General features: G+C 41.1%; 1 protein-coding gene across 1 annotated transcript in view; it reads left to right on the top strand.

The window, feature by feature from the left end:
- Nucleotides 1-410: 410 nt before the first annotated feature.
- LOC121535252 (sickle tail protein homolog) overlaps nucleotides 411-13,561 on the top strand; it is a 57,025-nt gene continuing 43,874 nt past the window's right edge. The window contains exons 1-5 of the mRNA XM_041842131.2: nucleotides 411-513; nucleotides 6,248-6,534; nucleotides 10,200-10,395; nucleotides 10,662-10,860; nucleotides 12,030-12,126. Coding sequence (XP_041698065.2) covers nucleotides 468-513; nucleotides 6,248-6,534; nucleotides 10,200-10,395; nucleotides 10,662-10,860; nucleotides 12,030-12,126 — 825 coding nt within the window. The 5' untranslated portion in view covers nucleotides 411-467. The remainder of the gene's footprint in view (nucleotides 514-6,247; nucleotides 6,535-10,199; nucleotides 10,396-10,661; nucleotides 10,861-12,029; nucleotides 12,127-13,561) is intronic.

Raw genomic sequence — 13,561 nt, forward strand, 5'->3', positions numbered from 1 at the left:
ACAAAGGGTGGCTATTTTAATATATTGATTTGTTTATCACTTTTTTTGGTTACTACATTATTCCATATGTGTTATTTCATAGTTTTGATGTCTTCACTATTATTCTACAATGTAGAAAATAGTACAAAATAAAGAAAAACCCTTAAATTAGTAGGTGTGTCCAAACTTTTGACTGGTACTGTGTGTTAAATCTTTGATAATCTGGAACGTATGTTGTAAAGATATGAATTTGTTCATTAATTGGTTAAGCCATGTATTCCCCAACTTGCAATCATGGGCTGGAAAACAGGGTGTTTGGAAAAGTGAGGACAGCTTTACAATGGAGCTTCCTCAGGAACACACACACACACACACGTTTGTTTTTACCATAACTTTCCACGTATAACCTTGCGCTACAGAAAGACCTGAACACCGTGTGCACTGTCAATGCAGAATTCATAGTGTTTAAGGGAATAGGGTACAAAGTAATGGAATATCAGTACATACGGCATACTCACTGGAGAGGGAGAAGAGGTAAGGCCATAGCATAATGTCATCTAAGTAAAGACTAAATGTTTATCTGTTGATTTTTGTCTCTGTGGTCTTTGCAGTATTCCTCTGGTGGATGTGTTTGGATACTGTGACTGTCATGTTAGTGAATAATTATCCAAGGTGTCATTGAGGAATCACCAGTAAACAGAGCCTGAACTAAAGCAGCAGTCAGAGGTTGTAGTAAGAGAGATTTAAATAATATTCCTGGTATTAGCCAACTAATACACAGTTTTATTTTAATTAAACACTCAGTCAAGTGGGGAACGCTAAGCTTAAATATTTAAAGCAGGATAAAAGACAAGAGGGAGGAGAAGGTTCTCGAGCTGTATCACTGTATTTAGAAACTGTATTACATGGATGGATTAAGCCCATTTCTTGCAAGCTCATCAATTAGTCAGAAACTTTGATATGCAGAAAAGTCTTACAACACTAAGCATATTTCCTGACAAGTATGCCCACATAGGAGCTTATGATGAACTGTAGGTCTGGGTTACAATCCAGAATTGCATATGCCTAACTATAGTGTCAGATTATATTATGCTATGTGTAGACTTTCTGTATCATATTTTGTTTCTTCAACCAGCTGCACATCGAAGTTACATACAGTATAACACCATGTGAGCTGAGATTTGATACAGCACAACCCCCTAGTGAATAACAGGTGAATTACTTGATACCAACTGACCCAGAGTCTATTTCAGGTTAAGGAACTACTGTGCACTCAAATGATACAACAGAAAACAAAATAGTCCTGCCTCTGGTTCAGAGAAATCAACAAAAATATTTTTTTCGTAGCCAAGATGGAAGCACTGGGGAAATTCTCAACAGCTGTGTACATCCCTGCCCGCCCATCCCCACCCCCCTCTGGAGGAGGCTTCACAGCACATTGCACATGCCAGAATGAGTTCCCTCTCTCCCTCGGCTCCTCTTGCCTAATTCCAGGAAGATAAATAGTCCAGCTTGACTACAACTGAGACTCATACATGGGTCTCTGACCTGCCTACTATCTCTGCCTTCTGTCTCTGTTTCCTGAGAGCATGCCTCATGATCTCTTCCTTTATAACCTGAGTATAATAGCAGAGGAAGTATTTCTGATTTAAACTCACACATTTGCTTAATATTATATCCAACTGGATGGGTTGGGATGTACTACAGAGAGTACCTGAATGTGCTATATTCTGGTTACAAGCCCAGCTTTCCTCTGGACTGTAGTAGGACCTTCCTTGACCTCAGTGTGTGTCACACCCTTTGTTGATGTACACTGAACAAAAATATAAACGCAACATGCAACAACAAGATTTTACTGAGTTACACTTCATATAAGGAAATCAGTAAATTGAAATAAATAAATTAGGCCCTAATCTATGGATTTTACATGACTGGGAATACAGATATTCATCTGTTGGTCACAGATACCTTAAGAAAAAAAGGTAGAGGCGTGGATCAGAAAACCAGTCAGTATCTGGTGTGACCACCATTTGCCTCATGCAGTGCGACACATCTCCTTCACATAGAGTTGATCAGGCTGTTGATTGTGGCCTGTGGAATGTTGTCCCACTCCTCTTCAATGGCTGTGCGAAGTTGCTGGATATTGGTGGGAACTAGAACACGCTGTCGTACACGTTGATCCAGAGCATCCCAAACATGCTTAATGGTTGACATGTCTGGTGAGTATGCAGGCAATGGAAGAACTGGGACATTTTCAGCTGCCAGGAATTGTGTACAGATCCTTGCGACATGGAGCCGTGCATTATCATGCTGAAACATTAGGTGATGGCGGCGGATGAATGGCACGACAATGGGCCTCAGGATCCTGTCACGGTATCTCTGTGCATTCAAATTGCCATCGATAAAATGTAATTGTGTTTGTTAGCTTATGCCTGCCCATACCATAACCCCACTGCCACCATGGGGCACTCTGTTCACAACGTTGACATCAGCAAATCGCTCACCCACACAACGCCATACACATGGTCTGCGGTTGTGAGGCCGGTTGGACGTACTGCCAAATTCTCTAAAACGACATAAACCACCTTGGCTTATGGTAGAGAAATTAACATTCCATTTTCTGGCAACAGCTCTGGTGGACATTCCTACAGTCAGCATGCCAATTGTACACTCCCTCAAAACTTGAGACATCTGTGGCATTGTGTTGTGTGACAAAACTGCACATTTTAGTGTGGCCTTTTTTTATCCCCAGCACAAGGTGCACCTGTGTAATGATCATGCTTTTTAATAAGCTTCTTCATATGCCACACCTGTCAGGTGGCTGGATTATCTTGGCAAAGGAGAAATGCTCACTAACAGGGATGTAAACAAATTTGTGCACACAATTTCAGAGAAATAAGCTTTTTGTGCTTATGGAAAATTTCTGGGATCTTTTATTTCAGCTCAAGAAACACGGGACCAACACTTTACATGTTGCGTTTATATTTTGTTCAGCCTATTTGTCCTCCATGCCGTAAGTGGAAAACGTCTCATAACAATCCCCTGGTCTATTCAAGGTGTGGGGTTGAGGATATCCTCTGAGGTGTCCTGCTTGTATCCACTCTGTTTAAAAGCTTAAATGGTGAGGGGACTTGCTCCAGTCTTTGGCTGATTACTGCTTTAGGCCTGCCTGTGTTAGATTGAAGAGATAGCAATCATCTCCCAGACGAACAACACATGCAGATGGGAGTCCATTTTTCCAGCAAAACCAACTTGGGATTGCTTCCTCGTGGGATAGGCATTGTTCTGAGCAGGAAGGAAATCTATGTTGAACATAACCTATAAGATTTCCAGCATTGAATTCTTTCCTATACAGGATTTGTAATTATACTACAACAGATGTGTTCTTACGACACTGCAGCTTTGTGTCGATGCCATTTGTTTCCCGTGACACAACACACACACACCGCCCTTCCAGCCTAATTCTAAAAGTCATTTTCTGCTTAACCGAAAAGGCATACCTTTAGGTCCACTTAAAATGTCAACAAGATGTGTCGCAGCATTCTTTGCCTGAAGTTGTGCAAAATGCTACTCAACAATGTGGACATTAGTCGTTAGTCAAGATGAAGTAAACACAGCTTGTGTATGCTCTGAGTAAAGCATTTATAGCATTTTTAAGTATCTTAATAATTTTGTCAAACTGCTCAAGCACACAGCCTTGTATCGAAAAGAAGGTCATAAAATGTTATCTACCGTACAAAAACCTCTCTAGATGCTTCAACAATGCTCATCCTGATTCCAAAGCCGAATGTCTGACGTAGGGTTCTAGTACGGCCAGTGTTCTGTTTTTACCCAATCACAAGAAGGATATTGGCTATTCATAAGTAGGCCTATTGCATGTACAATTTGATAACTCACAATCAATGAATGTGGCAGAAAATGTGCCAATAAATACACATCACATCTCATAAGACTGGTCATTAAAAATATGACTTATAATATTTCATTTGACTATTTGTTTCAGGCATGCTGTTTATTTCCTAAAAGAAAATCCATGTGTTTGTTCTAATATGAAGCTCGTATACCACCCCACAATCGTGTGATGAAAGTCCAAGAGATTAGATTTTAGATTTTAGTCATTTAGCAGACGCTCTTATCCAGAGCGACTTACAGTTTTTTTTTAGTGAGTGCATACATTTTTCATACTGCCTACATCTCCCCCAACAAGACTACAGACAGTCTGTCTCCAGACTAAATCAGCACTATGTGATAGATATAATGAATAAAGAGGATTAGAACTGCTCTCTCATTTGGTCTGCCTGCTTTGAGGTTCTAAGCCTTCATATTCAAGATACTTAGGTGATACCACCCTTTTCAAAAGCAAACTCCATGGTGGCCTTATCATTCTTAAGCCATACAAGGTCAGATTTTTGCTTTTTTTATCCACATTTCTATGCTGTATCTATAGCATAGTAAAAGTAAGGCACATGCCTGTTTCAGTTTGTTTAAATGTGTTGTGTGTTGTTCACCCTCTGGGTTCATGTTGTAGGTGTTAATTTAGGTAACATACAGTGGGGTCCTGAAATGATTGACACCCTTAATAAAGATGAGCAATAATTACTGTATAAAATAAATCATTCAAATACTGAGCTTTTAACTGCACTGTCCAATTTACAGTAGCTATTACAATGAAAAAATACCATGCTATTGTTTGAGGATAGTGCACAACAACAAAAAAACTTATCACGGCAACTGGTTTGATACATTCACCTCTGAAGGTAAGTAATGTACTTACATTCAGTAATATTGCTCTGATTTGTCATCCTAAGGGTCCCAGAGATAAAATGTAGCATAGTTTTGTTTGATAAAATCAATTTTTATATTCAAATGTAGGAACTGGGTTCTACAGTTTGAACCCCTGCTGTCTCTGGCTCCACACCCACCCCGCCCGGCCATCTAGATTAGTGTATACACCAAGTTAGTGTATAAGCTAATTATCCACCATGTATGACATTCCTGGGAGTGTGTAAACTTACAAAAATTATATGGTAATACGAAATGTATGTTCTCTATAGTTATGTACTTGAAAATGTATTAATTGACCAATTCGGCACATTTGGGCAGACTTGATACAAAATAGTCCAGTATTGCAACGCTTCACCGGATCAATCTGAAACTGTGCACACACTGCTGCCATCTAGTGGCCAAAATCTAAATTGCGCCTAAACTGCAATATTATATTGTGGCCTTTCTCTTGCATTTCAAAGATGATGGAACAAATTAATAAATAGAAAACGCATGTTTTTTTGTTTTGTATTATCTTTTACCAGATCTAATGTGTTATATTCGCCTACATTAATTTCACATTTCCACAAACTTCAAAGTGTTTCCTTTCAAATGGTATCAAGAATATGCATATCCTTGCTTCAGGTCCTGAGCTATAGGTAGTTCGATTTGGGAATGTCATTTTAGGTGAAAATTGAAAAAAAGGGTCCGATCCTTAAGAGGTTTTAACAAGTAATATTTTTTTTCTCAAAAGGTAGGTGTCAAAATTATTGACAAGGATTACGGATAATCCTGAATGAATCGTGAATAATGAGTGAGAAAGTTATGGAGGGTCAAAGATCATACCCCCAAGACATGCTAACCTCCCCTGTTTTTGGTAATGGTGAGAGTTTAGCATGTCTTGGGGGTATGATCTTTGACCCTCTATAACTTTCTCACTCATCATTATTCACAATTCATTCAGGATTATCCGTAAACATGGTAGCATCCTCATTAATGTAGAAGTGTTTAGAAACATGTTATATTCTTATTTACAATAATAGTGACAAATTATTTACCATTCATTTCTATTGGGCACAAAATAATCTGAAACACAACCAAAACAAACTGCAAATGCATTCAAAAAGTTTGTAGAGTCACAAGCTTGATGTAGTCATTGCGTGCTAGGAATATGAGTGCAGCACAGATTGTCATCCATGGAACTCTTAAAGGCAAAACAACTTTCTGAAGGTTCATGAAACGGGCAGCTATGATTACTCATCACATTAAATACTTTTGTACACATCATGCATGGTCTTGTCTTTGGATGTTTGCTTGTCATGATAAACAGTTAACACCCTCATGTAAGAGTTGTGGTTAAAAAAATAAATAAAAAAATAAAAGAGTTGTGGTTTTATTCATAACAACATAATGTGTTTGGTGTGTTTGAATACCGATAACGTAATATATAATTCTCTTTTATATCTGTTGTATTATTACCTCTTTATATCTGTTTTACTAATAGAGTTAGGAAACAACAACCAGAGACTCTCATCACCTGAGGATGTAGAGCGTTTCCACAGGCAGCAGACTGTAGAGAACCAGAACCACCACTCCGAGCTACGTTCCCCCAGCACAGTCCCCAGGAGGTACACCATCGGAGGGCAAGGGCCTCGCAGCGCCAGAGACCCCCTGACCATGCAGCACGCTGACGTAGAGAGGAAGAAAGAGGTGTTCCTGGAGCACCTGAAGCAGAGGTATCCTCACCATGCTGCTGTCATCATGGGCCATCAGGACCGCCTCAGAGACCATGTAAGTGGGAACTCTTTTTTAATTGGTTGGTTCTGATTCCCCTGCATAATGACATGATATACACTGTAGGCTTGTGTTGTTATTGTATTGGTGTGAGTGTATCAACCACTGTATAAGGATTTCAAAGCATATGACACATTTGTCTCACTATGCCTTGAATTGAAGAATTTAATAAATGTAGAATTGAACGAATTGGAAATTGAATTCAATACATGGTGTTTCATCAATACATTCAATACATTCATTCAATACGATGGTGTGGTGTCATGTGTGCCTGGCCTGGAGTGTAGCCTAATGTAAATTATGGAAATAGAGATGTCAATAAGAATAGTCAGTAAACCAGAATAAAGAATGGGAAAACGTCAGTATTAGCCTGCTGTTAAGGCCAGCCTACCTGAAATAGCAGGGACTCTGTGCGCCGGCGAGGGGAGGTGCCGTGCGCGCGCTGATGCTAGAAGTGTGGCCATGTGGTAAAATAAACTGTGACTGTTCTACAAGTTAGACAGGTAAATCCAGACCCGCATTTGGGCTATGTGGAGATCGTTTGCATGGCCACACCTGTCACCTCAAGGAAAGTTAATTTTTACAAGCGAACGCCGTCTTGATGCAGTCATTGCGAAATTATCCAGTTTCTTCTGAATTCAGTAGGACCCATGCAACGTGCGCTCACCCTCGGATTGAGGCTTTGATTTTAAACTACGTTCAAGGTAAAATATCGTTGAAAGTAGGCCTACATTAGACTACTTTATCTAGGTTGCCTCCAGTTGTGCAATTACAGTAGGTAGCCTATAGTGCAGATGATTGTACAGTAGTGATAACGTGTTGGTGGTTTGCAACTTGTTCGATATGAGGATAGCAGATATACGCAATAGCCTGCCCTACACACTTTCCAGTCAGTGTAATCTATGTTACCAGTAGATCAATTTATTTCTACGTATGTTTTTTTTCTTTCATTTGAATTTAGTCTGACGCATACACTCCAACCACATCAATGTCTATTTGCGTTCATTAAGTATTTTTCTTAAAGGGATAGTTCAACCAAATTACCCTGTGAGCAGTCTATGGACAAGGTATGTATGACAGCAATCTATGCTTTGGTTTTATTTCCCAGTCACTGTTTCAAATCACACATCACATTCAACTATTGGTATGATATTAGACATTTTCGCATGATTGTGAAGGTCAAAGTCACTTACAGATGATTTGAAGATGATGCGCAAAACATGCTAATATCAGTACCATGACTTGGGTATTTGTGCCACAAAGCCCACAAAGCTAAAACATTAGCATTTGGAAATAGTTCCAGGGAAACTAAACCAACGCATGTATTGCTGTCATACCTTGTCCATAGACTGCTTACATGGTAGGGAAACCAATATATCATTTTGTAATTTGGGTTAACTATCCCTTTAAATGATAGCCTAGGCCTACAGTTATGTCTTGAAAAAAAGACTATTCTATCTTAAACATTTTGCCTATTGGTATTTATAGATTAATAGGTTTATATATACATATGTATAGAGTTGCTATTAAATGTGTACAATTGTTATAAAATGCTTCACTCTTGTATAATGGAATAGTTTCAATGACTTTAGGAGCAGTGTAACCATAGCCTACTCTTCTTATGTGGTGAAGTCACATTGCTGTGGGAGTAAAATGCTCACCCATCCACCTGTTACCCAGTGTGATCATTCTAATGGTCTGCAACAAAAGGGAGGGGTTGAGGATGAAACATTTGCCAATGCTTTCAAAGACCTGGCATCCCACCAAAGCAGATGAACCATGGTCTGGTCTCTGGTCTCTGCTCATGCATCTTCCAGTGATTAGAGATCAAAGTGGGCCATTTGATGCTTGGCCCTGCTTTCATCCCTAGCGGGCTCACTGTGCTGTGCTCTTCCCTCACTTCACTACGAGGAACACCTTGAACAGTGACTGAGTGCTACCTTATGGTGGAGAGGTATACAATTGTAGCTTTACACATGGGGTCCATATTGGATAGATGGATTCAGTGGTTTTGGGGGCACACCTGGAAGTGGTTTTGTTCTAATGAACTCTTGACAGTCTGGGTCCATCTTGGTCTGAGAGGCGTGTAGCTGAACAAGGTGGCACTTTTGTTTTCACACCTCAGAAATAGCAAGGTCCTTCTAGAGGGGACCTTTTAGAAGATTTAGCTAACCAGATCGGTGAGTCCCACTTTAGTGACGCTGGCTTAAACATTTAGTAGCTACAATGTACTACATTTCCTTTGTTGCTTTATTGTGCCAGCTTCAAACTGGTTTCGCAGTTATAAGCACTATCACAATGTGAACCTGTAATTACACTGTAGTTTCACTGTACCCGTCTGTAATTATTGTGTGTAATACATAGTTTTACTCCCACTTACTAAACAATGGGACAGTTATTTTAGTTCCATAGCCAAGTTAAAACCCCAGTGTAGGAGTCTGTAAAGTCTTTGACTTGTAGGTGCCTTAAACTCCAGCACAGGTAGCTTCTCTAGCTAGCCAAATCTTCCAACGCATTATTAACACAAATATCTGAAACTCATAGGGTCAACCTGAAGTGCATGACAGTTAACGCCCATAATGATCATGCTCGTCAACTGCAAATCTTGTGTTCTTTGAGGTAGGAAATACTGAACATATATTTTCTGAAAGATTAAGTAAATCTATTGGGAAAGAATAACTGGATGTAACCAGTATGTTTTCTAGCCAGTAGCCACAGCTCAAGTTATTAGAGGCCTTTAATGGTACCTTTGAATAACTAAATCAAATTTGCTCTCATGTTTTAGTATTATTGGTAAGGCATTGTCATTATGGGAATGAAAGGAGAGACCAAAACTATGTTGATAGAGAATACACATTAGCCAAAATTGCCATATTATTATTCCATGTTCATTGTTCTTGGATATCTTTATTGGATATATTTATGAGTCTAGTGTAAAAAAAAAACATGTTCAAACAAAGTGTATGTTGACATAGAAATAGACTAGGTCTGTTGTAATGAGATGCAGAGTTGAACAGAATCTGAGTTAAAACTGAAACAAAGCATGTGTACAACTACTACTAGCTATACTGTATTTATGGACTTCATTTATTCAACTTATTTCCTGTGCATCAAATAACGTAATGATAATTATGTGAGTCAAAGTGAAGGGGAGAGGGCACTCTGATCCAGAGCGCTGCCTGAGGTGGTTATTCACAAGAGTGTGTCAGCATAGCCCAGTCAGTGCCAAGCTTAAAATGTAAATGCAGTGAGTGACTCAGTGTGCGTGTTTGTGTGTGTGTGTGTCAGGTTGCAGATGTCCCCAGAAGTAACCCTTACAGAGGCAGGATGCATCAGGGACACATTCACATCAAATTCTGTATTTTTGCCAAACACACAGACCAAGTCCATTAAATCTGCTTTTTTGCAAGTATGACAGTTAATTTGTAGTTGACTTAAAGACATGTTGACAGTTGTTCTTTTACGAAAGTGAGCAAGGTGCCCTTAAGCAGACTGGTCCTACTTAAGCGTAATTCTGTGTGCATGCATGCATGTTTGACAGTAATTTAGTGGAAGTAGATGTTACTTAAGGTTGAATACACCACATCCCTGACTACAGAACTTTTGTGATTGTGTGTTGGTGACTGTTTCTCCATCTTCCATCTCTCCTTCTGTTTCTACAGGCCAGGAGCCCCCAGCACTCTGCCAGCCCCCCGCCCGGTATAGGGGAGCAGCTGGAGCACCTCTCGGTGGCCTCTCTGGAGTCTCTGGAGACCATGTCAGAGGGAGACGGCCTAGCCGCCTTCACCCGGGGCTGCCAGGCACGGGCCAGCCTGCCGGTGGTCCGCTCTGCCAACCAGACCAGGGTCAGATCATTAGGTAGGTACTATGGAGCTCTCAGGGCTCCGAGCTCTTTCTTTCGCATGCTCTCTGTCACATACATACTCTCTCCTTGTACTCCGACACGTTATCTCTCTCACTCAATCTTTTACACGCTCTCTCCTTGAGGTCTCACACGGTTTCTATCTCCCCATCTCTGTCTCTTCTGTCTCTTTCCCTCTCTCTTTCTCTCTTGCTCTCTCTCTCCCTCTCTCTCTCTCTCTACTGTTGATGTTACAAAGTGTTTCCTCACCCTCCCTCTTCAGGTGTGCTCTACCTGCAGTACGCAGAGGAAACCAAGCAGATCCGGATGCCCAATGAGATTACCAGCAAAGACACAATCAGGGCTCTGTTTGTTAGTGCTTTCCCCCAGCAGCTCACCATGAAGATGCTGGAGTCTCCCAGTGTAGCTGTGTACATCAAGGATGAAACCAGGAACATGTACTATGAGCTAACTGATGTCAGGTGTGTTCATCTATCTACTGTACATTAGTGACTCTACCTTCTGTTGTGATTTATTTCTTCAGATGTCTTTTCCCCTCCAATGAGCATGTTTTGTTGCAAGTCCCGTACTGTTTTTGAATGGGCTTCAAGCTTATATCATAAAATTCATGAAAACGTATATTCGTATTTGTGGATTAATTTACTTCTACCTTACGCTTTTCATAAAGGTTATTGATTGCGATTTTGTCATAATCGAAACCTTAATGAAAAGCATCAGGTAGAAGTAAATGAATCCACAAATATGAATATCATTTTACATATATCTTAAATGACCACGTTTTCATGAATTTGATGATATAAGCTTAAAGCCTTTTCAAAAACTGTACAGGACTTGCAACAGGAAGTAGGCGTGACTTTCATAGAGTATAGTTTAACACTTGAAAGACACAAATTGGCACACTTTTACTAAACAAAGGTGGTTGGTACAGTATGATACTACCTAATGCTACGGTAAGTTGGGGGGTTGGGCAAAAAAGGGATTGTCAGGCTTTGTTTGCTGTATAGTAATACAAGTAGCTACAACACTGTTGTTAAAGCATCCGTCTTTTAGTATAGATCTTCAAATTACAGGGGAAGCCTTGCAAGTCATTTTGTCTCTACTTTGGCATTTCAGCGTCCAAAGCGTGACATGAATACTCCTCCACCTCCTGCTCTTTCAGTTTAGGCAGGCAGGCATTGAATGGGGTATTGTTGAGGCAACAAGAGAGGAGGCCCATGTCTGAGCGTATGCTGCTGATGACAGGGTGTCTGCCTTTACCACACCCTAATCTGTACAGACACTCATCTTCAGCAGTGGTTCCATGGATTTGATCTATTCCAGAGCTAGCACACCTGATTCAACTTGTTAAGTAATCATCAAGCCCTTGACTAGGTCAATCAGGTGAGCTAGTTCAGGGCTACAACAATATTGTGAAACGTCTGGGGGTCCCAGAGGAGAGGTTTGAGAACCACTGCTCTACAGTAGACTGAGGAATATAGTACCGTGAGGGCTTGCAATTATACAGTGGAGTGGAGTTCACTGTTAGGCTGTTCGATGTCAACAACCTGTGCTTACAAAATGGTGTGTGTTTACAAAATGGAATAGGGGTTCACACAACCAGTGTAAATTTGGAAGTTTTTCTTTTTTCCAGAAATATTACACCTCGATGCTGTCTGAAGGTGTACCACAAAGACCCTGCACATGCCTTCAATCGCAGCAACGCAAGGCCTAGCAATGCTGAAGGCAGGGTGAGTGAAGCCCACATGGCAACACGGCCAAGCACACAAACTCCCCTAAGTCCCCTAAATCCAGCTGTCTAGTGCGCTACCTTTGACATCAAGGAAGCTTCCGGTCTTAAATCCCTAACCAGGGGCCCTTAGCTCATCATTGTCTGTGTCTCATCACTGACACAGACAGGGATTAAAGCAGCCTTGTGTATTCTCGATTGTAATAGAAGCAGGATCAGATGCAGGGTTTTTCTTCTCTGTGTTTGGGTATAACCTGCCAAGCAGTTATGATGCCCCCTGCGTTGGTTTCCTGCTGATGTTGAGATTCCTAGTCAGAGGAGCCAATCTCTCGTGAGCCTCTAGAATCAACTGGGCAGTGGGCAGACGAGTATGATTCAATTGGATCCTTTTTAGGAAATGTCAGTAATTTAACTCTTAGCTTTTCATTTTACTCTAAGGCAGAGTTTCCCAAACTAGGGGTCGTGACCCCCTGTAGGGTCGCCTGATTTGAAAATCGCAGTTGCTAGATGCGGTTGAAACAGCGGTTTCTGTTTTCTTCCAACAAATGTGGCTCTATCATTTTAACGGTTTAAGCTACAAAATATTATGACACCATCATTGAAAGATAGGACTCTCAGGAACACGTATGTGTCTGTTCTGTTTCCCTCTACAATGCCCACAAGCCACGCAGGACTCATTAGAACACAGTGGACAAGACCAGGCTACCGCACACAGAGCTATCGTAGACAACCCTGATGCTACGGCCGAAGACATGAATAAGTACAAGAAGGCCCACTATGACCACCGCATAGTCATCAAATGAGCGAAAGTACAATATATGAATAAGGTGGAATGATATTACACAGGCTCCGACGCCTGCCGCATGTGGCAGGGGTTACAGTCCATTATGGATTACAAAGGAAGACCCAACTGTGATCTTCCCAACGATGCCTCTCTACTAGACAAACTCAATGTATTTTATGCACGCTTTGACGACAACAACATCGAGCCGGGTGTAAGGGCCATCACCGACTCAGAGGACTGGGTGATTTCGCTCTCCGAGGCCGACGTGAGAAGGGTCTTTAAACAGGTCAACACCCGCAAGGCCGCGGGCCCCGACGGTATTCCAGGGCGCGTTCTCAGAGCATGCGCAGAACAGCTGGCAGGCATATTCACGGTCATTTTCAACCTCTTCTTGTCCCAGTCTGTAATCCCCACATGTTTTAAGATGACCACAATCATTCTTGTTCCTATGAACTCTAAGGCCTCATGCCACAATGATTACTGCCCTGTAGCACTCACTTCTGTAATCATGAAGTGTTTTGAGAGGCTGGTTATGGCACACATTAACTCCACCATCCCAGACACCCTAGACCCACTCCAATAGGCATACCGCCCCAACAGATCCATAGACGACGCAATTTCAGTTGCTCTCCACACTGCCCTCACCCACCTA

The sequence above is a fragment of the Coregonus clupeaformis genome, chromosome 21 (assembly GCF_020615455.1).
Source record: "Coregonus clupeaformis isolate EN_2021a chromosome 21, ASM2061545v1, whole genome shotgun sequence".
Classification (NCBI taxonomy): domain Eukaryota; kingdom Metazoa; phylum Chordata; class Actinopteri; order Salmoniformes; family Salmonidae; genus Coregonus; species Coregonus clupeaformis.